We start from the raw sequence: 24,049 nt of genomic DNA, 5'->3' as shown, positions 1-24,049 counted from the left end.
CTCATTGTAGAATGCACTGCAGCATTCATAATTATGGGAGTGGAAAACAGTATGATGGATAGTAGGTATAAACCAGCATTTCATACTATAAATTAAGATAAGATCAAAATGGGTACATGATTTATCTATAAAAAAATGGTACCCATAAGCAAATTAAGAGAGATAGAATAGTTTATATTCCATATATATGTATTAAGGGAGGAATATAAAACACAAGAATATATAAAGAGCATTGCAAAATATAAAATAAATGTTTCATATACATAAAATTAAAAAGTGTTTGCATGAACAAAACTAATGCAACCAAAATTATAAGGAAAACAAAAAACTGGGGAGGAAATTTTGCAACAGGTATTCCTGATAAAGGCCTAATTTCTCAAATTAAAAGAGAACTGAGTCAATTTAAAAAAAATACAGGTTATTCCCCAGTTGATAATTGGTCAAAGAATATAATGCAATTTTCAGCCAAAAAAAATCAGAGCTATCTATAGTTATATGAAATGATCTAAATTATTTTATAAATATATATAATATATATAAATAGAATACAAGCATATATATATAATATATAATATATACATATAAATATATATATTTATATGTACACACACATACATACTACTGCTATGTCTATATTGCAAAGACATCAAAAAAGGGGGGGAAGGCCAATTAATACAAAAATATTTTTAGTAACTCTTTTTGTGATGTCTAAGAATTGGACATCAAAGAGATGACCATAATTTGAGAAATGGAAAACAAGCTGTAGTATATTATAATAATGGAAAATATTTTGTGCTATAAGAAATGATAAGCAGGATGATTTCAGAAAAACCACCATTCAAGACTAGAAGTATCCATTCATTGTTCCAAGAAATAGACTGTGATTATTCAATAGTCTCAGTTCCAAAAATACCTGTACATATTACCCTGCCTGCCTGATGGATTCTTACTGCAAACTGTTGAGAATTAGCACATTCACATACTACAAAGCCTCAGTTAATAGCACATGGTACACTTCTTCAGATATTTTAGAAATTTAAATGCTTGCTGCAAGATCACAAGTTGGAAAAAAGCTGAGATAGAGATAAATACAGGTTTGCAAATTGCCAGTCTTATGTAGCTTCTACCTTCAAAAATTCAGAATATCCTGTAGTCATTTGAAAGACAAGCAGGGCTAGCTATAGGCAAATTTGAAAGCAGGCAAAGTTAATATATACTTCATATTTCCTCTTGAAGAAGCCCAAACAGCTAATGAACTCTTCTAACAAGAGTTTAAGCACCTTCTCTGTGCAAAGCTTCTGTCCATCTACAGACACACAGGTAAAAGAAAAATATAAATTTCTACAGATAAACCAGTAAAAGAAAAATATATTTTAAAATAATTTACATTTACTGAAATTTGTACTCTTCAGAAAAAGAAATCCATTAAGCTGAACATCTACATTTTTTTTTGTTCCCTTCATTCTCTCTCTGACATCAAAACTTAATTGTTTTGAGTATCATTTCCTAATAGATAACCTTTTGTGACATTTTATTAGGAAAGTTACCTGAACCCTAATATCTGATTCCCTTAATTCAACTGTTTGATTCCAATTATAAGTATATCCTACATAAAGTTAAGGCCAATGGGAAGATACCTGGGAAGTGAAACAAACATTCACTCATCACCTTCTGTGTACAGAACATGTTTTAATCAAAGTACAAGATATAAAACTTAGCTAACATCTCAAGAAAGAGATTTATAACACTTTTTAGATTGCACTTAGAAAAACATATCTTTAATGCATAAATTCTTAATAGGGAGCTCAAGAATTTCTATTTAATGTAATGCATATATGATGTCTCTATATATGTATGCATACATATATATTCAGGTAGATATGGATAACTATTTCAATATAATTGTTTTCCATTATAATACCATTTATTTTAGGCATTTAAAAACATTATTATCACAAATAGTCTATGGCTTCATTAGACTGAGAAAGTGGGCAATCACTATACACACATAGAGACACACAAAGGTTAAGAGATCCTTGCCCATTAGGAAATGTAATTAAGCTGGAAAACTAGATGATATAGTGGATAGAGTGGTTGGGGTGTGGAAGATTCATTTTCCTCAATTCAAATACTACCTCAGATGCTACCTGGGTGACCCTGGGCAAGTCACTTATCCTTGTTTGCCTCAGTTTCTTCATCTGTAAAATGAGTTGAAGAAGAAAGGGAGCGATTACTCCAGCATTTCTGCCAAGAAAATCCCAAATTGAGTAATGAAGATTGACTAAGTAAATGATTAAGTTAAAAAATGTATTTTAGAGGGTATTGGTCTGAGAGACCTGCCTTCAGCATCTAAAAACAACAATTTTAATGAATAGAAGAAAGGAAGTGTATAGACAAAGAATAATTCTTTTTTAAAAAGCAGATCTAAAAGACAGGGCTCTGTGTTTCTCTAATATTGACATTCTAGAGAACACAATGATAACAGTTAGCATTTATATAGTACTCTAGAGATACTTTAAAGTTGATTAAATGCTTTAGATATATTCTTTCATTTGATTCTACTAAAAATTCTTTGAGGTGCATGGTATTATTTTTAATATACAGAGGAAGAAACTGAGGCACACAGAGAGAGTAATAGGGTTACAGAGTAGGCAAGTATCTGAGGCAGAGGTAGAGATAAATTTGAATTTCCAAATTCTCAGTCATTTCTGTTGCTTCTATCTTCAAAACCCTATCTGCCTCTCTCCCCATCTCTACTTAACCCCCCATCTAAGGTGTTATCTATTATACCTAGCTATCTCATAGAATTGTCTCTGCTTTAGCATACAGAGATTAAAATAAGATTTTGTATTATTTTCCAAACTTCAGGATAATAAATAACATTCACTACACACTAGCTGAAAAGATTGATCTTATAATTTTATCATAATTTTCAATAAGCAAATAAACAAAGAGGCCAAGATAAACCATTTGCCCACTCATATAAGTTAATAATTCATAGTGTAAGATAGCCTGATTTCAGATTCACTATACCATGTTGTATTTCTTGTACTTTACTCAAAAAAGTCCAGTAAGACTGACTCTAAGCCTATTTATTTTTAATTTATTCATAATATTAGCAAGATTAGGCAAGGTTATTTAGTTTTTCAACCCACATAAAATTTCAAAGAGCAAATATAAAGGGTCATTAGTGGAGTATGCTGGGAAGTAGGTAGAATGACATCAGCATGAAGCAAGAACTGACAGTTTATCATCAAACAAGGAAAGGGACACAGACACAAGGTTAGAGCATAACAGTCTGGAACAATTTTGTGTGTGGGTCAAACAACCCTTCTAACTCTACATCCTCTGAGGACATCATTAAAAGTACACTAATTTTAATAACTGAAATTATGGGACATGAACTCATGATTAAATGACATTTGGAAACCTGTGTCATCTACATAAGAAAAATATTACAAATAAGGTGCTTATTCTTTATCTCTAAAATTCAGATTACCTCTACAAAAACATCTCCCTGATCTCCTTATCCCTGATCCCCAAACCCATTTTAACTATTTCATTTGCATCTATTGTGCTTAAATTTGAACTTGGGTTCATGTCTCTGAGGAAGAAAAAGTCATTAACAGTTTGTAATTGTGAATATGTGTGTGATAAGAATACACATGTGTATGTTTTTTATAAATTTTATTTTATAAATTTATAAAATTCATTTTATAAATGAAGAAACTGATTTGTCCAGAATAGCATATGTAACATGTATCAGAATCTGGACTTGAACCCAGTTCCTTTGACCTCAAATTCAACACCCTTTCCATTTTACTAAACATATTATGTCCTTCTTGCTTAGGTTCCAACTTATTTATATATTGGTTTTGCCATTTGCCCTGAGATTTTATTTGTTAATTTTGCTAAGAAATATTATTGGAATCTTTGTTATGGTAATAAATTCTAGTCTCTAGGTGGGATAGTTTAATGATGGCAAAAACGTAATACCTGTTTTTTAAGAAATTGTTATTTAAATCTTTAGTTTTTAGATTTACTATATATTTGTGAATATCTTTCCAGTAGCATGATTTTGTACAACTGATAACAAGGAAAATCCTGGGATATAGGAAGAAAGCCAACAAGTTCATAGGAGCTTACTTAAAGCTGAAATTATTGCACAGCCATTTATAATTTAGAGCTTAAATGAAAGCAAAGGATAGAATAACAACAATGGGAGAGTAACAATTCATTTGACTCAATTAGAATTTGGTTCTTTCTTATCAGTTTGACTGGGTCTATATTTACCAGAAGCAAGGATTATCCCCTCCTCACCCTCTCCTCCTTGAGTCCTTCCTTCTTCCCCTTAATCCAGGGAATCTCTTGACCATTTTTCTCAATTTATTGTAAAGGATCATTGGAGAGCGTGTGTGGGTGCATTTGTATGTATATGTGTGAGAAAATGAGGGCGAGACAGAGGGAAATTGGGAGGGAGAGAAAGAAGGGGAGGGAAAGGAAGGCAGAATTCAGGGGACAGGAGATTGAAATATTGAGGGGGTAGAAAAAGGAGCAGAGTTGGGGTAGAAAGACTGGGAGAGAGAAAGAAAGAGAGAGAGAGAGAGAGAGAGAGAGAGAGAGAGAGAGAGAGAGATACTGACAGAGACTGAGACACAGAGACAAAGAAACACGGAGACACAAAGAGGGAGGGAGGGAAAGAGGGAGGAAAAGAGGGGAAGGGAGAGACACACAGACAGAGGGAGGAGATGGGGAAAAGAAAAAGGGGAGAGAGGGAAAAGGGCAGATGAGACAGAAAGATAGAGAGGTAGGCAGAGAGATGGAGGGAGAAAGAGACAGAGGGTTGGAGGGAGAGGGAGACAGAGGGTGGGAGAGGGAGAAGAAGAAAGAGGGAGGGAAAAAGAGGGAGTGAAAAGAAGGGAGGGGAAAGGAGGAAGAGGGAGAGAGGGAGAGGGAGACAGAGAGAGACAGACCTCCTTCCCCTATTCCTTCAATCATTTGCAACTAGCACAAAGAAGAGTTGCCCTGGTTTTGCATCCCTAAGTATAAATATGTGGGAAAAGAGAGAGATATAATGAAAAGGGGCTTAGTCTATGTCTAATCTATTTATAAATGCTGAGAAGGAACCATGGAGTTAGGCTTAGATCATCAACTTCTTAAGACAGATAGTGATTTAGAATAATGGGCCCCAAATTATTTGAATTAAACTCCTTCTGATCCTTTCTCTCATTAAATTCCTCCCATTTGGGGAAGAATCCACACCATTCTTCCTTTGCTCATTGACCTAATCTCCTTTTCTCCCATCTGAATGTTTCCCCCTCTCCCCACTTTTCAGCTCCTTTTTATGTATCTGCCTCTTTTAGAATAAAAGCTTCATGAGGACAGAGACTCTTTATATGTATTTGCATCCTTAACATATAGTATCGTGCCTAGCACTTAGTAACACTTATTAAAATTCTGGTTGTCAGATTGACTCTTGTTTGAAGATTTCCTCTCTCTATTCTCAAGGACTTAGGGAAGGACACAGAAACCTTTCATATCAAAATACCAAGAAGGAGCCCTGCCCTCATTTGGAAAATAATGGGACATAAGAGCATTTGCATTATTTAATTTTCACTGCCTGTATCTCCTTGCTATGCAAACAATAAAAATCTTATCTGATCTCCATTTTAAATATAATTGAAAACTTCTAATTTATTTTGATTTGCTTACTTAAGAGACACATACTGTAACTATTATTACTTTGGGAAAATCTATCTCTATAAATATATTTAATTTTATTATAAGCATCTAGAAAGACAGTGAATAAGCTCCCTTGCATAATAAGTCCCACCCCAAATATTGGTGTTTACATGTGAGTTTCTGCACATGTATGTATTTATTTCCCAAAACTAAACCATCTACTGATAGCAGTCTTATATTTCTCTTCCAGGAAATGTTCCTCAAAAAAGAAACCTTTTTGTACTAGTACTTTTCCTTTCTTTTTCTTTATTGAATCAAAATATAAAGTAATATGTATATGCTGTCCAGGTTTTTTTCTCCTTATTGCCAGCAATATCTTCCAGCAAAAAGTGATCAACAAAACTTATGTTAAATTTACACTTAAAAAAAAGCATTATGAATGCCCACACTTATGGTTTTAAAATCTTAATTTTTATTACTATGATTACAATGGTTCGGTTTGAGCTTTCTGACACCACTCTCCTCTTATTTAAGTAAAGACAGATTCTACTGTAAGAGACCTGCTTCCATATATGAGCCTTCCTAGGGTAGTAGTAAATGCAAATCCTGTTATTTCATTCAAAAAAAAATTATTTAAAATAACAAAACTTTATTATATTGACATTAACTGTATCATCTTGTTTATAATGAATTTGAACCCACATCCAATACTGATTGTATACATAAAATACATTTATTTTCATGTCATCAAAAATTCCTGGAGTATTAGTGCTAAGAATCCAGTATGAATATGTAAATCTATGTTTGGATTTAGGAGATAGATAAAAATGTAAAGAAGGCCTTATTCCCTTAGAAACAAATTGATAAAATGAAGGGTATTTTGAATGAGCAAAATAGAAACAGTGTATATGTGTGTGTATGCAGGATCAGGAAGTACATCACTTATGAGTGATGGTTAAATAATGTTACTCAGAAAGGAATAATGTAGATATCACTATAGATAGGATTGTAGAAATGGTTGATAAGTTGAGATTTTTCTTTAAGTATTAGTTGAGAAGATAAAATCTCAATTTTTGTCTTTAGTTAAATGATCAGTTGAATATCCTGAAACAAATGTAACTATATCTCTGGTAACAGCCTATAGTGTCCAGAAAGAAAGAAATAAATCTAAATTAGATTAAAAAAAAAGAAAAAGAGCCAATGACAGCTACAATGGAGTAGTTGATGTATAATTAAGAATTCTAATTTATTCTGCTTATTCCATTGCACGCTTTCACACAAAATGTAATATTCATTGTCTAATTATTAATACCTAAAGTATTTGCAACTCAGTTATCAGTCAAACATATCTAAACTATCTTAAAAGCAGATTAAAACAACAACAGCATTTGATCAGGTCATCAAAAAGATTCACTAAAATTCATGAATTTTTCTTCTTAGCTAAAATCCATTAGCTCTTTACTTAAAATGTATTTAACTCATTTCCTGTAAGTGCATATGAGCTTGGTTATGTGGTTATAACCGAGAAAAGATGAAAAAAATACTATGGGAAGGTATGCTGAAAATATATAAATCAATAATTAGCCATTGAATAATAATTAAAAGTTCATTAAACATATGTTATGTACAAGAAAGGGGAGAAAACTTAAAGTAGATGTGAGAAATAAAATTCACAATATTATGGTTGAATTTAGTACTGGAACTAAATAGTTTTCTGCAACCTAGGTCATTAATGGCATTAGTTGAAAAGGAGGCAATGCAGCATTATGAAAAGTGTTAGATTATAAATCTGAGGACATAGTTCCTAGTCCCAATTCTTTCATTAACTTGTAGTGTTTTTTATTAAATTATCTTAATATCTGAGTGGGCCCTTAATCTTACCTCTTTATAATTAAGGTATTGTCAATTGTCAATATTGGCTAAGATGAAAATTCTTAACTAAATAAGGGATTAGAGGTGATTGGACAAGAGAAAATATAAAATTGTAGTTACCTGAAATTGTAAAGCTTTTACATGAACAAAACTGATATAACAATAATGAGGGAAGTTATCAATTAGTGGAAATCTTTTTTATGAGCTATCTCTGTTAAGTATCTAATATTCAGCATATTTAGGAAATTAGCACAAAATGACCACAACATATTCCCAAATAAATGAGTAATTAAAGGCTATAAAGAAATTATTTACAAGGGAAGAATTATACATTCTTAATCATGACTCAACATATTTCTCCAAATCTCCAATGTTAAGATAGAAATTATAGCAAGGGTGTGTTTTTGCCTTCCACCTAGATAACATGCAAAATTGCAAAGATATAATAAATCTTCAATTTTAAATATGGTACTGCAAAGCAGTCACACTAATATATTATAGATGGAGTGGTACATTACCATTGCAGAAAACAATTTAGTATTTTGTGAAAAAAGTCACTAAGTTGATCATATACTTGACCAAGAGATCTTTCTATGTAGAATCAATCCTCAAAGAGGATAAAGGCAGAATTTGTGTGTGTGTGTGTGTGTGTGTGTTAGCAAGGAATTAAAAACAAAGGTATTACATATCATTTATGTAAACAGCAAAACAATTTGTAGTTTATGAATGTAATGGCATATTATCACACCTTCCGGGAATAAATATGAATAATTTGAGGGAAATTTGAGTGGAAATTAAATGATTCATTATAAATTGAATAATATAAGATACTACAAGAAAAACAATATACACAATTTCTGTAACAATATAAATAGAAAGATAAAATAAAAATGAATTGTATGCAATTATAATAATCAATCTTGCTTCCATAAGAATTTAGAAAATCAAGCTACTTTTTATTGGAAAGGTGTGGGACTTAGGGATGTAGGAAAACATGGTTTCTTAGCTGCCTAGAATCATTCCTTGAGGATCTTGGAAAATAGATAATTTGCCGTGTATCTCTTTTATATGAAGAATCTGTGAGGATAATGTGTGCTCTCTTCTTCCTTTTTTCAGTTTTCTATATCTGAAGTGAGTCTAATATTTATGTTTGTGATACCCTAATTAGATATCATGAATCATTTGGCAGCAGCTAACAGAGTTGAGAAGTAGTAGTCTCCAGCAGAAATTAATGCGCCTTTCTGGAACATCCTATCTTTAGTGCCCCTCTCTCCAAATAATAAAAGTTCACATTGATGTTGTAAAGAGAAAATTTAAATGATCTTCTTAAAGTAATTCATCAGTCTATGAAGGTAAGAACCATACTTGAAAACACATTGGCTTTGATGTTAAGGGAATATTTGGATAACATAAAATAATCTAAAGAATAGAAGTAAATGGCATTCATTATAAGAATCTATTCATGTGTCTAAACAAAATGTCAAACACAATTACAATGTATTTTTAATGCATCCAGTAATGAGATTAACAGGTTTTGGGAGAGGGCAAAGTAAATAAGAAACAGATTCTGACGTAAAATTTATAACTATGTATGTATACATACTTAGTTGTCCCAAGTCCTTTTCTTTTTTCTTTTTCTTTTCTTTCTTTTTCTTTTTGCCTAGGATTGCACACATTTTTTATCACAGGTTAAGACAGCAGATGGCTCTCTTGAGTTTTCCTTGGTGTCCTTAAAACTGTAAACAACCATGCCATGTTTCTGAGAGGGAAGTGGAGCAGCACCGATTTCAGGCTGGAAGATATACTTAAGATTTACCACCACTGCTTCCCCATTCCCTTCTCCATGAAACTGTCTTCTAACTCCAGATGTCAAACGTAATAGAAATGGTCAATAGTTTTATTTGAAATTCATGACATGAAGTCAAATGAGCAAACTGTGAAAGGATCAGTGATGTTTGACTGTGCACTAGGGCATATGATGCTAATTTCTGGCTAAAGAAAGGAGTATGCAAAACATTTTCCTCCCTAATCCCACTTAACTGATTTGAGCACCCTCTCTCTTATTAGTCAGTGGGAATTGTGAAGTTTAATTTCCTTTCCATCTTAAGATATACTTAATGACAGAGATTTGCTTTATTAGAACAAAATGTCAATGACATTCTGGTATCTGGACAATATTCTAACATTCTGGAAACCCACTTTAATACCATATCCCACCTACATTGAACCTCTGTCCATGGGACTAGAACCTAAACTGTACTCAATTGCTAATGAGCACACTGAGAATGAACAGCAAAGAAATGGTACTGATTGAGTGAAGCAACATGTCAGTAGGAAGTGCAGGAAAATTCTTCCTTTAATTTTCCAAAGAGTTATGAAGAGACTAGTTTAAAGAAATGCATTTTAAGAAATAATATAATACAATAATGGAAACAAATTCAAATTGCAATAAAAGTTAAATATACTGTGTATTGTAAGTTTTTAAAAATACAATTAAGACATATTACTTGGAATAATGGCTCATAAAATTTAAGAGGTGAAACAGATTTTAGGAGACTAATCTCAAACTCTTATTTTACAGAAAGAGGAGAAACTGAGAAGCAGAGAGAATAAGCGACCTACTTAAGGTCATACAACTGGTTAGAGGAAGAATCTAGACTAATACCAAGATTTGTAATTGCTTGTCTGGTATTCTAGTTAATATCTTCTAATGCCCCGATCTACACTTTTAAACAATGGTATGCTTATTTATGTTTACCTCACTTAAAAAAACATTGTAGGCGAATAGCTTTGGTTAATTTAATTTTAAGGTGATTTTAAAATCCTGATTGACCTCAGAAAATATTAAGCTGTCATCTCTTTGGTGAAAGAAATCTGAAATGGGTTATTCTTTAACCATGGTTAATTTTTTTGTTATGCCTTATTGAGAAATTTTAATTTATAATAATTAATGATAAAAGTACTAGAAATATTTGTTTCTACCCGGATAGATATCTCCTCATGGAATGGAATGTTTAATTGGACGATACAATCAACCAAAGTGAAATTAGCTGTGAAAGGAAAAGTTAAGTAGAAAGGTAACTAGGAAGTTGAGAAAGACAGAAAAAGACTGTATCATTCCATAAATTTTCCTAGTTCTCAAAGGACTGAGATGAGAATTATATTCCCAGAAAGCTATGTTTGTAAATAACATAGATGTCTTTGTGTTATAGTTTGGTGTGTTGGGTTCTTTTTTTTTTTTTTTTTTTGAGTAGGAAAATAATAATACCTTGAATTTGAATGATGCTTTCATGAATTATTTGATTTTATCTTCAGTATCTTTGAGATAGATAGTACAACCACTTTCAATCCCTATTTTCAACCACTTTCAATCCCTATTTTGCAGATGCAAAAATTAAGAATTTCACAGGTAAAAATGACATGCCTATGATCACCCACTAAATCATTTGATTAATTTGCAACAATTTATTAAGTACTTACTATGTGAAATACTTAATGAACTGCTAGGGATACAAAGTAAAAGTAAAATAGACTCTACCCTCAAGAAGCTTGCATTTAAAGATTGTTAACAGATACATTTATAGTTGTATATGAAGTAGATGTAAGGCAAATGGCAGAACTGAGAACCATCCAGGTCTCTTGATTCTAAAAAGGTAAAGATATTTTCAGTGCACATTTTTCTGCTCATATCCCATAAAGGTGAAAGAAACAAATTGTCCAGTCCATTTTATTAAGTACTACTTACAACCTAAGCCACACTCATAGTGGTTAGTAACTATTAGTTAGTAACTAACATCTCAACCCTAGATTAAATTGTTTCTGTCCCACTTCCTTTAGCCCTTAAAAAGAGTAAAATCTGGGGGTGGGGATAATGGTGTGACACAGCAATCCCAAAGGGTTAGATGTTGAACAGAGAAGTGCAAAATATGCTAGATTCCACTGGCTTGATTGAAAATATTTCTTTCCACCTCACTCAAATAAAGATTACATATATTTATGTAAATATATATATACACACATATACATATATAATTACACATATGCTATATAATACACATGTATGATATATATGATATACACATATATGATATACAACACACATATATACATGCACACACAGACATACGCACATTTGTATACACAGACATACACATATATATATTCTAATCTAAACTGACGTATATATATATACGTCAGTTTAGATTAGAATATGAGGAGATCCCCCTGGGCTGCAATGGGGCCCATATCTTACTCTAAAATGTTCACCATACATATAATCAGTATATATTTTTTATTTTCAAATAAGTTTCTTTTCCCCCTTCCCCCCCCCCCTTCCTTTCACTCTGAATTATGAACTAACGAGTTTAGTTTATTTCTTTTTCTTTGCCTTCCCATAATGATTTACCAAAATGGGGCAGAAGGAAGAGGAAAAAGTAGGAAGCCCTGAGCAAGAACCAGGATCTGTCACTCGGGGTGTATCCTAGAAACCACAGATCTGTTATCAGCCAAGCATAAAGTGTCTCTCCCAACCCTACCTTCCCCCCCCCCCCTTCCCCCACCCCTTCCTTCCTCCTGGGTGCTTGTATTTCACTGTTAACCCAAGGCAGAGCTATGTCCTAGACAGACAGAAGACTTGAAGAGCAGGGAGGGGAAACAGTCTGTGGCATTGGAAACAGACTTCTGGGGCTTTCTTTTTTGTGACAATATTTCCACAAGGGACAGATGACCTCGAGACTACGGGAGGCAGAAGCTCAAGTTGTGTCTTAGCTAATTGTTGTCACTGGAACCCAAAGGACGCTTTTTTCCCCCGTCCTGCGGGAGGAGGGGGAGAGAGAACATCAGTGCTTCTGTTTTGCCTTCCCCAATCTTCCCTTGGGCGCTATATCCTCTCCAGCTGCTGCTTTCCCAGCTGCTACAGCCTTAGTCCCCTCCTTTAACAGTTACAAGGAGGGGCTTATGGGTGGGGTCTTTTCATGCCTGCTTGTATCACCTTTTTTCTCTGTCGCCTTCCTTCTTTCTCTCCTTCCACTACACCACCATTCCAAAATGGACACGCTTGTCCTTTCTGGCGGCAGCAGGGAGATCCCTACAAGTTAGGGTGGGCTAGGTGTGGAGTGAAGGAGCCAAGCCCCAGTGTCCCACCCCTCACCTCCATTTCCCTCTCCCTGGGCTTCAGTGCTGCAGGGATTAGCCTAGGCGGGCTAAAGCACATCACCCTCCAACCAGAACTGAGAGTTCCTGGAGACCGGGAGACACATTATAACCAAGAAGCCCAGCTAAGCTGAGGAAGCAGCTGCTGCTGGATCTATCTATTTATTGGGGACTAGAGATTTACTACTAACAGCAACGCACCCCAATTCCTCCAACTCGTCCTCTTCCAGCACCACAGCCCCCACCATCACCTCCTCCTCTTCTTTCTCCTTTTCCTTGTCTCATGGTATCACCCGTCCCCTGGAGCCCTTCTTTGCTTCTTTCTTAAGAAATGAGGGAGAAGAGGTGGGAACATGGAAAGGTTGGAATGAAGCGCTTTGAGTGCATGTCTCTGGGGAGAAGATTGCTCTCTCCAGATGCTGATTTCTAAAAGCACTTAGTAATCACCAGGCGGGAGTCTTGAGCTGGAGGCAGCGGCGGCGGCAGCGGCCGTATGGGCCGGTGGGCATCAGGAGCCAGTGTTGTTCAGAGGCAGCGGTGGCAGCGGCAGCATCAGTGGTGGCAACGGCAGCGGTACTGGGAGTGAGAGAGCCTGGTGCCAGCTATTCTCCGTGAATGACTGATTGCCTCGAAGCCAGCCAAGGCTCTCGTCTGCCAGCTCCGAGCCTCGGATCAAGAGCGCTAGCCTCCAAGCCCTGCATAACTCTGGGTCTGGGAGAGGCACTGGGAGGAAAGAAGGTGGCTCGTGGGGCACTGGAGGGAGTAGCGGAAAGCCGGGGCTGGGAGTGCAGAGTGAGCTGCACCAGTGAAGCCGGCACCAGCGGAGTCCTGCTCCAAGTTGCTGGTGGGGGTGGGGGGCTGTGAAGACCTGGGTCTGCTCCATGCTCGCGCCTCCTGGCACCTTGGCGAAACCAGGAGGTTCTCACCTAGCCCCGAGGCTCCTGTGCCTCGCACCAGCTGAGTGCATGGTGGAGATGGGTCCCAGCAGGGACTGAGCGCCCCCTCCCTCAGCCTATTTCCAACCCTCGCTATCAGGTCCCCAAGCTTCCCTGCTCAGAGAGTGAAGAGCCTGTGTCTCGTCCCTGGCCCTGTCTCCTTGGTCCCGACTCTTCCTTCCCATCCCCATTCCTAACCGAGTTGGGACTGGTCCCTGAACCACACCATGGCTGCAGCCATCGCTAGTGGCTTGATCCGGCAGAAGCGGCAGGCACGGGAGCAGCACTGGGACAGGCCCTCGGCCAGCAGGAGGCGGAACAGCCCCAGCAAGAACCGGGGGCTGTGTAATGGGAACCTGGTGGATATCTTCTCCAAAGTGCGCATCTTTGGCCTCAAGAAGCGAAGGTTACGGCGCCAAGGTCTGTAGGTGTTGTGCTTTCCCGTTCACCCTTCTTTCCTTTGTCCCGTCCCTTTCAGGTCTCCTGAAAGGTTCCCTCAGCTCTTGTCCCTGCGTCTATTACGACCTCTTTCCTTCCTTTCGTCCTTTACTATCTCTCTCGGTGCTTTTGCCTGGGAGCTGGGAATGTTGCTCTCTGGGGCAACCTGTAGCAACGGAAAACTTAACGGGGCCAACAGCTTTTGGCAAGTTTATAGCGCTCCTAGCTCCTGTTCTCCCTTCCACCCACTTGTTCTCTGTTCTCCGGGTCTCCTGGCAGGGGGGAGGGGTGTACTGGAAAATCTTCTCTTGCTCTCCGAAGAACCTGTTTGCCCAGAGGCTCTAACCTTAGATTTTTGTGTTCATCTTCTAGTCTAAGGTCCTTGAGGGAAATCCGTTTTAACCAAATGAGCTCCTTTCACTTCCTCTCCTCCACAATTCTGTCTGTCTACACCTCTTGCCCCATTTCTCTGGCTTTCCAGCTGCTTGTTGGACAGAGGACCTGTAGCTCCATCATCACACTCTTGGTCAGAATTAAGGAATGGTCCTTATTTTAGCAGCTGTAGATATAAGGGAAAGTGAGTAGTTGGATTTCTGTGTATGAACTCCCTACATGACTGCAACTTAGACCTTGAAACAGACAAAGTGGTTTTAATTTTAAGCACGGAATTATACCAGCTACTCACAGATCTGATAATAGGGATGGGATGTATAGATATATATATTTGTGAGAGAGTGTGTGTGTGTGTGTGTGTGTGTGTGTGTGTGATCTTATGATTTGGAGAAGCCGAATGACCCAGGGTTTGCTTTTTGTTTGATTAAAAAAGAGTAGTTGATTTCCCTAGGTAAAATAGTTACTGAATGATGGAGGTTGCAATAAGCTCATCTTAGTAATGATTTTTAAAGAAACACGGTGCTTGGTCTATGTAGCACTTTCTTCATTTACAGCATTTGCTTAAGCTCTTTTGCTGGATTCTATATCCAGTTGCTAAGAGCTGTTGCCTTTGAGAACATTAAGTGTATTCTTTGTATGAGAGAGGTTTGTTTGTTTTTCACCCTCATTAAAATAACAAAGTAGGGTGGGAAGGAAAGAGAAAAATAAATATATTGACTTTGATTGGTGTGTCTGGGTGCAGTGCACTGACAATCTCAATGCACAGGTGTATTTATTTTGAACACTTTGTATATCCTAATATAATGTGAATGCATTCTATGGCTATAGTTTTATGCTTTATATGTGGCATATAAACAAAAATATAAACACATGCTCTCTCTCTTTCACACACACACAAACACACACACACACACACACACACACACATCACATCTATACTAACCTTACTGCAAAAAGATCAGAACTTAACAAAAAGGCTAAAGCCAAAAATGAAGAAAAAAATAATATTTCTAAATATCCTCTTCTAGCTAGTAAGGCACTGCTGGAATTAAAAATGGAAATTCCATAGTATTAACATCACTACCCCCCCCCCCAATCAAATAGTTTTGAAACAGTATTAAATTGGAGATTTTAAGTAAATTGAGATGAAGTAGAAAGTGATATCATCTGAAGATTTTCTGAATAGAGGATGAACTTTTCAGCATGGTTTTTAAAAAGGATTTTCAGATTAGTTTGGTAATAACTAAAGATGTTATATGAATTTTTGATAATTTCTTTGGAATATATAACTTTGTACTTCTAAGATGTAACTGACCAAATTGCCTTCTATATTCATTTTTAGCAATGTTACTTTCTGTGGTGTTATTTATTTTCTGTATGCCAAAATGCCATTTGTATTAAATCACTGTTGCTAAGGCTTATTTTGTAAAGAGTTTTTTGTTTCTTGTAGAAAATAAATTTCGCCACGTAAAGACTTAGATTTGCTGTCTATTTAAAGCAAAGAAATAACTCTCACCTACTAAGAAAAATAAATTTTAATATAACCATAACTACCATTTGATGTGTAGAGAATTTTTGAAGCATAGTGTTTGAATTAATTGAGATGTAAAATGTATTTGTCATTTGATAAACAATAATTTTGACTCTAGTATCCTAAGATAAATGTACATTTTTCTCCCATGGAAAAAAATAGCTTTTAAAGTAGCCTATCCTTAAATTTTAAGTTCTGGTGAGTCTTTTATTACTTTTACCTCCAAAAATATTTTCATGACCTACTATTATATAAATATATCATAGTATCATCAAATCATAGAATCTCATTGTTAGAACTTTAGAAATCATCCAGTCCAATCCATGCTTTTCTAGCACCCCCAACAAGTGGTCCTTTCTAAGTCTGTGCTTATAGGCTTTCACAGATGTGGAACTCACTACCCAATAAACTATCTATTCTACTTTTAGACAGTTCTACCTCTTAGGAAAATTCTCCGAACACTATGACTACTTATTGTCAGAGAAAAAGATAATGTTCCTTCATTTCAATTCCTATTCAAAAAGCAAATTCTTCTTATAAAACCTACAACTACATTATAGGTGCATCTCTAGACAATTTAAATAACTTCTATTTTATAGGTGTGTACTATTCTTAGAACATTAAATATATTTTAAAATTTTCTAATAAATTAAAGAAGTGTTTATACTTTATTCAAAGACTCATTAAATTGATTTAAAATTACAATCCCATCTATTAAATAATGTTTATATATTTACACATATATATAAATTTATGTATGTGTATGCCTTCTATTTCCAAAAACTGGTCTTTATATAGTTGTTAGGAAGGTCTCCCATACTATATGAGGTCTCCTTATATATGTGTAAACACACACACATATACACACATATGTCATATTTTATAACATTTAATTTTATATTATCTTATTGAAGAAAAAATACTTTCAAGTTGCATGGCTTTGTGCATTCTAAGAATGAAATGATGTATTTATTCTATTATTTGTACCAGGCTACATAAAAATACCTTCTTATGTGCTTCCCAGGTCTATTCTTCAAAGCAAACCTTTGAGAGAAGGGTAGCAAATTTCATTATCCCTACTTCCTAGATGAAGGAACTGAAATTCAGAGTGCTTTCTAATTTAAAAAAGGAGAAAGATTCATGTCCATGTCTGTGGAAAGCAGTCTAGTGCAGAGGAAAGAATAATGAATTTAGAATTAGAAGGCCAGGGTCCACTATTCAATTCTGTTCCACACTACCTGTGTAATCTTGAGCAAGTGACTTAAATTGGGCCACAGCATTTTTAAGTGTAAAATCAGGGTATTGGATTAGATGAGGTTCTTTATAACTCTAATTCTATGATCCATTCATTTTCTTCAGCAGATATGTTGACTTGTACAGCTCTGATTTTGTGGGGGTTTTTTGAGACCAAGAACAAGTATTAATAATGTGCCTTTTCTAGTTTGAGTACAGTCTTTAAATTTGAGTGGTGAAAAGGTCATAGACTTAAATAATGGTGGGAAAAATTCAGGATAAGTGAATTAATATACTAATTAACTGGACTCAACAGCTAAGTTTTTTTTTAAAATAACATTGATGCATTAGTTTACTATTCAACTTTATTGATCATATGTTAAGTAGATATGCTATTAATTTTCCCTCTTTGCAAATAATTTCATGTTTGCAATTTTAAAATTGTAGCAAAAATAATCTTCAAAACCCTTGTTACTTTATATCTCAATTTGTTTTATATAATAAAAGGTCTTTTATCTAAGAATTTACTTAAAGAATCAAGTCTATAAAAGTGGTGAATTGACAAATTCTTTCTTCATATCCTCTAAGATGAAATACACTGATGTCACTAATGAACATTTAACTATATTATTTAGGTATCTTTCTAAATTTATAAAGCAAGCAGGAGTTGAGCTTCTTTTGGGGGAAGCTACCTGAAGCTTCTCCATCTAGGATATTGATCACTAAATAGGTGTTCAATTGTTTATCACATTGAATTTGCTACATAAAGTCAAATCTGTCTCTGCTGTTTCTGACAGTAAAACAGTATATCATCAGTCATTATAAGAAAGGAAATGTAACAGTTGCCTTTTGCAAAGTGCTTATATAAGGAAAAAATTTCTCTCCATCCTTGAAATAAATAGAGAAAAAGAGTAATAAAAAGCAGCAGTCATTACTATGGCTGAGACCATTTGGTAATATCAGAGAATTAAAAATGTCACATTTGTTTTAGTTTCTGTGATTAAAACAAAATAAGAAGACTTAAAAAAAACCACAAACAGAGCCTCACAGAATCAGCCAGTTCCTCTCATGCCGATTTGGAAATGCATTTCACAGCTGTTTGAGACTAGCTTTGTTGAAGTGTTCATGTCTCCAATTTAATATACCTGTTGCTAGTGAATTGTTCATTGTGAAGTAGAGTTGAAAGACATTCAGGAATTCAATTGAATCACATCCAAATTCCAGAACTTTTGAAATTGGAAAAGCAATTGTTTAATTGTAAATGATTTCTGAATTTGTAAATGAAACCATTTTAAAGAAGTATATATAGCAACAACATTTGAATGATACATTTTGGAGGTCTGATCTTGGGATTATAGCCATACAATTTACTTTTTGTTCATAAATCTGGAAAGAGGTACATTTGACATAGGAAGATGGTTAACATCACAATGGAAAATGAGGATGATGTACACTGTTAACTAGGCTCTATCATGGAAAAGTAATCTACTAACTTAATTTTAAATGATTTTTTTATACAGCTAATATATAATTGATCAAACTTATATTTATATAATAACATTTGATATGAATTCCACTTTTATGCTGGGGGAAAAAGAGAAGTCTGATTATTTGCTGTAGGGGGAATAGATATTTTTCATATTATGTCTTAATATAGTATTTTGGACACTTTAACACTTTTTCCTAAAGAGCAATAGAAATGACTATGCATTCTTGTCTCATTTCTCATTTGAGATTAGTAAAGGTAATAATTTATTTTTTTCCTGCCTTGACTAAAAGAGGTTGCAACCATTTTAGAAAATGGATTTACTGACCTGTATCCCTATTTATTTTACTAATGTGAGTGACACTGGTTTTCAAGGTAGAAAGTTTTGCTTTAGTGTTAGCCTGATTACTATATAAAATCACATTTATAAGCTACAAATATCTAGTGATATTTTTCATACACGAAATTGTCACAAAACATATGTCTATAAAAAGTATATACTACTGGGTTATAGTTTAATATCCATAAAATTCCATTGTCCTGGCTAGTTTATTCTTTTTAATAACTACTTTAAAATGTAAGGACAGAGAAAGAATATATAGCCTCAGGATATAGGATTAAAGATTTAGAAGTGGCCATCAATTCCAACATCTCTCATTTTACATTTGAAGGAAGTTTAGCTCAGAAAGGTTCACTGATGTGACCAGAATCACAGATCTAGTGAGTTCTTAGGGCAAGATTTGAATTTAGGTCTCCTTGACCTCAAGTGTGAAACTCTATGTAGTACTGAAAATTGCTCCTAAGAAATATATAATAGAAGAATTTGTAGTTGCAGAATGACAATTTAATGGTAGTTGGAATCTTTATTTTCTGTAGGATTTTAAACTTAGAAGATTTTGTCTTAAATTATAATTTTTTTGACATTTCCAAGAAATTCCAGATGTAACATTTTCGGGGGAGGAGAGGGAAGTAAGCAGTTCATTATGGGGTAAAAACAATTTCTTTATTAGTCTCTTGAGACTAATACTATAATACTGAAGGAAAGGGATTTCCTTAATAAACATTTTTATTGAATATTCATTTGTGCTTTTATATATTTTATTAGTGTTCTCAAAGCATCAAAAGATATAGAATTTGATTAGAATATATAGTAAGGTTTGTTTGTGATGGAGGCCCTTTTTGAATATATATAAGATACTGTCAGTTAACTTTTCTTTTCTATTGGAGGGTGCTTTGAGGGATGCTGAGAATCCTTACTAAACTATAAACTCCTTACAGAGGTTTCATGTTGTTTATGGTTAGATATATAACAAACATATGTTGATTGATTTTAATGGTGAATAAATGAATTCTTTAGAAGGTATAAGATGAATACATTCGGAATATTTTTGAAGTACACCTGATTATATTATGATAACTAGTGGGAAGTAGTAGAGGAAATTATATTTTAATAATCTATTTTTTCAGAAAGTCCAGAATTAGTCTGGATTATAAAGCATTAGACACAATTTCATACTATTTTTACCCATGGAACTGCAATTTTGTCTTGAAATTAAACAAGTTAAGTATTTGAATTATAGTTAATTATATTAAAACAAAACTGTATTTGAGCCATAGTCTAGTGGAAAGGATGATAGACTTCAGAAGTCAGAAAATATGGGTTTCATTATTGCTAGTACTGTGATATTGTGTAAGTTTCTTTATCTCTCTGAGCCTCAGTTTCCTTATATGTAAAAGCTAGATAGATTGTCTATAAAATCAAATTTCAAGCATAAAATCATATATTGTTAATTGAAAATGTAAACATTGCTGCTGTATAGATAAAAAACTGAAGCCAACTACTAAAGCTACAGCAAATATTAATTTTGGAAAAGTAATAATCATAATTCATAAATTTTTAGATAACTGTCTTTAAAATAATTTAGAAGTTCAGTTTTATGGAATACAATTATATAGCACAATTTAATCAAACCTCAATTAACTCTGAAGTGAATGATGCACTTCCCAGAATATGGAAAAGGTAGGTTTTGAATATATACACTTCACTATGGATATTATTCTAGATTTGCATCATTCAAAAGTCAACTCTAGATAGTTTTGGAGATTATAAAAGATTTTCCATGATCAGTTTCTTTTCCTTTCTTAGAATGGCCATAGAGATTTGACTAAATAATATAAATAATCTTATGAAATGACCATTATATGTTATGGTAAAATTTAAAATAGGCTATTCAGGGAATCTGAATATAATTCAAACTAACAAAAGTCCAAAATTACGGGAAGAAAAGTTTGATTTCAATGATTAGTCAACTATTATTCATTTTAATCCAATGACATGCCAGTCAATATTAGCAGTCCACATATGAAATTTATAAGTCCTAGCTTTATAATCATAACAATAACTATAATTTAGACTTTTGGTTATGCAACCACCAAAATGCACCTAAGTTTGTGAATCTCCCTGTAAAACTAATGAAATAAGTTTCCCTAGAGTATTTCCACGTAATCCAGACAAATAGACTAGAGTTAAGTCCCCAAAGTAATTGCCTCAATAATCTGTTTTTATAATCTGTTTTTCCCCTGGGGGCATATTGATATATTGATAATTCATTTAGATTAAAAAAAATTCTTCCTTAGTACAAATATAAAGTTGAGGATTTTTTTGTCAAAATAAGTTAAAAACAAAAATGGTTTTAGCATCTCAAACAAAAATGGTTTTAATATCATCTTTGAGAACCAATCATTTGTGGATATATAGATAAAAATACATTGGCATAACATTTTTATGATATATTATCCTTTTTAAAAATAACTTGTGTATAATTATCAGCAACATGTGTCTAATGAATTATTTATCCTGAAAAAATTCAGTTCATTAACCTTTTCATAGTCAGGATACTCTGTGGGTTTTTCAAGCACTATTCATCAGTTATACATTGCTAGCATGTCATAGGATTCTCCCAAGCACTAAGACTCGGATAAACTTATTATTTGGGAACACTGTTTCTTTTCCAACCACTTTGTTTAAGTTTAAATAACTATTTCTGAGTATGAGTTATAAAATAAATGGCTTTTCCAAAAGTTTAGTAGCTTGTCCTTTTTAAAAAATATATAATTGAGTTATATCTTAATTTTAAAAGTGATAATTATAAATTATTTGGTAAGCATATTATCCTATGAAGAGTTAGATTCAACTAGTTAATGTGGTCAATCTATATTGGATAATGAAATAGGAACTATATGCAGCTTTTGGAAATGAAAGCATTTTAATCGGCCAAAATAATAAGAACTAATATCAAGCAAAATTAAAACCTCATACATTTCTTCAGATGGAATTCTTTAGAGAAGTGAAGGTGGTGATTTGATATAGTTTATTACATCTATTTGCATAGTTGATTTTCAATATGTATGTTTTTCATTTTTAAGTTCCAGGGTTTTGAATAACAGTGTTGTTCTGTATTTATCTTTTTGTTGGTGATCCATAAATAGTAATAGTCCACAATCACAGCAAGTAATTTTGATCAATTTAAATTAATTGTATTGTTTTTAAAAATACTTCCTTCCTCCCCTTCATTCCTGAGGAGTATCCGATATTAGACTTGATGGTGTTTTGATATTTGGAGAAAAATAAGGTGAGGAATAATATTCCTTTCTCTGTCGAAATGGTGATATATCGCTTTCTTTTGATTCTTTTTATTGCACTTTCTCCAGTTACCCCTATTGGAGATTGTATCTGATTTGGGTTAGCTTTTATATGCTTGAAATAGATACATTTTCTTTCATTAGAGTCTAAAAGTTCTCTCTTTTTTAAGGGTCTTAGTGTCTCATTGCTCAATTTATTTTCATTCTATCCCACATCTAGTTTTTCCTCCTTGAACTTTACTCAACAAGTTTCTTCATCTCCTTAGGTGTTTTAAAATCCTTCAAATATTTGTTCGTGGTTATTATATCCTCCTTTACCATTTAGCTAAGTTACAAATGTTTAATTCGATTAATCTTTTCACATAAGTAAATGTCACTAGCTCCTTAATCATTTCTGTGACTTATATTGTTCAATAATTACCTCATCTTTGTACCACAAAGCTGGATGAATACTGCTTTCCAAATGAGATCTTCATGCTGAGGAAATGCTTTTTTGAGGACAAATATGACAAATTGATGCTCCTCTCTTTTTGCATATGGCTTGAGCACTTGCTAACTTGAAGAGACCTATAACAGTATGAGCAATATGAAGCAATGATATTAAAAAAGAACATTAGATTCAGAGTTAAGGAAAACCTGGATTCATATCCTGCATCTAACACTTATTGGTCAACTCTAGAAAATGCTCTTAATTCATTTATCAAAACCAGAACTAAGCCAGGGTTACTGGAGTTTTGCCACAATGTGCCAAACTTAAAGGACATTTATAACATATTCCTTTAGCATCAAAGAAACAGTAGCTTAGAATCCATTTAGCAAGAATAATTAGTTTAAAAAGGAAGCTAGATATATTGGAACAAGCTCCTTCCTATCCTGTACTAACTTACTCCTTCTCTGCTCACATCATGAAAACCTCATGGCAGTGTTTATAGCTCTTTTCTCTCTAGAATCTCCCACAAATGAGGACATAGTTCCTATCATTTGCCTTACTTCGAACTTTCCCTAGACACAAAAATTCCTAGTTATAGCTGTCATTGATACTTCAGTTTCCTCATCTATAATTCTAGTTATATGTAGAGTCATATGTCATTCAAAGACTATGAAGAACAAAAGATTTAATGATATTTAATATCGAAATAGTCCTTTGAGTTTTTATGCCATTGTTATCCCCATTATACAGCTGAGAAAACTGGGTCAAATAAAGGATAAGTAACTTGCCTAAGATCACACAGTTAATAAATGTCTAAGGCTGAATTTTAATTTAGATGTCCCCATTCTGGATCCAATTCTCTACCTACTGTACCATTTGCCAATAATGCGTGTGAATCATTTTGTAAGCTTTAAAGCCCTATACACATTTTTGCAAGTATCATTATTTTTATGATACTTGCAGAAAGACTGGAATGCCAAGTAGATGTATGGCAAAATCTAAAAACTAAATTTTGCAGTTGTGCAATATTAACTCAACCCAGAAATCAAGGTGATTTCCAGCATCTAACTAGAGTTACCTCTAGAAAGAACTTTAATATGGCAAGAGGTATCTTTCCCCCAGCTTGATTTATGTTGTTTTCCCAGGACTTATGACTAAGAAGACTGAATAGCAACTATTATTACTGTTAGAACTATTGCTTTTGGCTTGAAGAACAGCCCCTGGGCTCACTTCCAAATTTTCATATCTGCTAGAAG

General features: G+C 34.0%; 1 protein-coding gene across 2 annotated transcripts in view; it reads left to right on the top strand.

Moving 5' to 3' along the window:
• FGF14 (fibroblast growth factor 14) overlaps nucleotides 1–24,049 on the top strand; it is a 761,961-nt gene that overhangs the window by 512,024 nt on the left and 225,888 nt on the right. The window contains exon 1 of one of the 2 annotated variants that reach the window (XM_003765753.3): nucleotides 13,783–14,060. The exons of the other annotated variant lie outside the window; for it this stretch is intronic. Coding sequence (XP_003765801.1) covers nucleotides 13,868–14,060 — 193 coding nt within the window. The 5' untranslated portion in view covers nucleotides 13,783–13,867. Of the gene's footprint in view, nucleotides 1–13,782; nucleotides 14,061–24,049 lie in introns of those variants that run through there. 2 annotated transcript variants of the gene reach the window in all.

This window comes from Sarcophilus harrisii, chromosome 3 (genome assembly GCF_902635505.1).
Source record: "Sarcophilus harrisii chromosome 3, mSarHar1.11, whole genome shotgun sequence".
NCBI lineage: Eukaryota > Metazoa > Chordata > Mammalia > Dasyuromorphia > Dasyuridae > Sarcophilus > Sarcophilus harrisii.
Note: the sequence above shows the minus strand (reverse complement) of the source record. Positions and strands in the feature narration are given on the sequence as shown.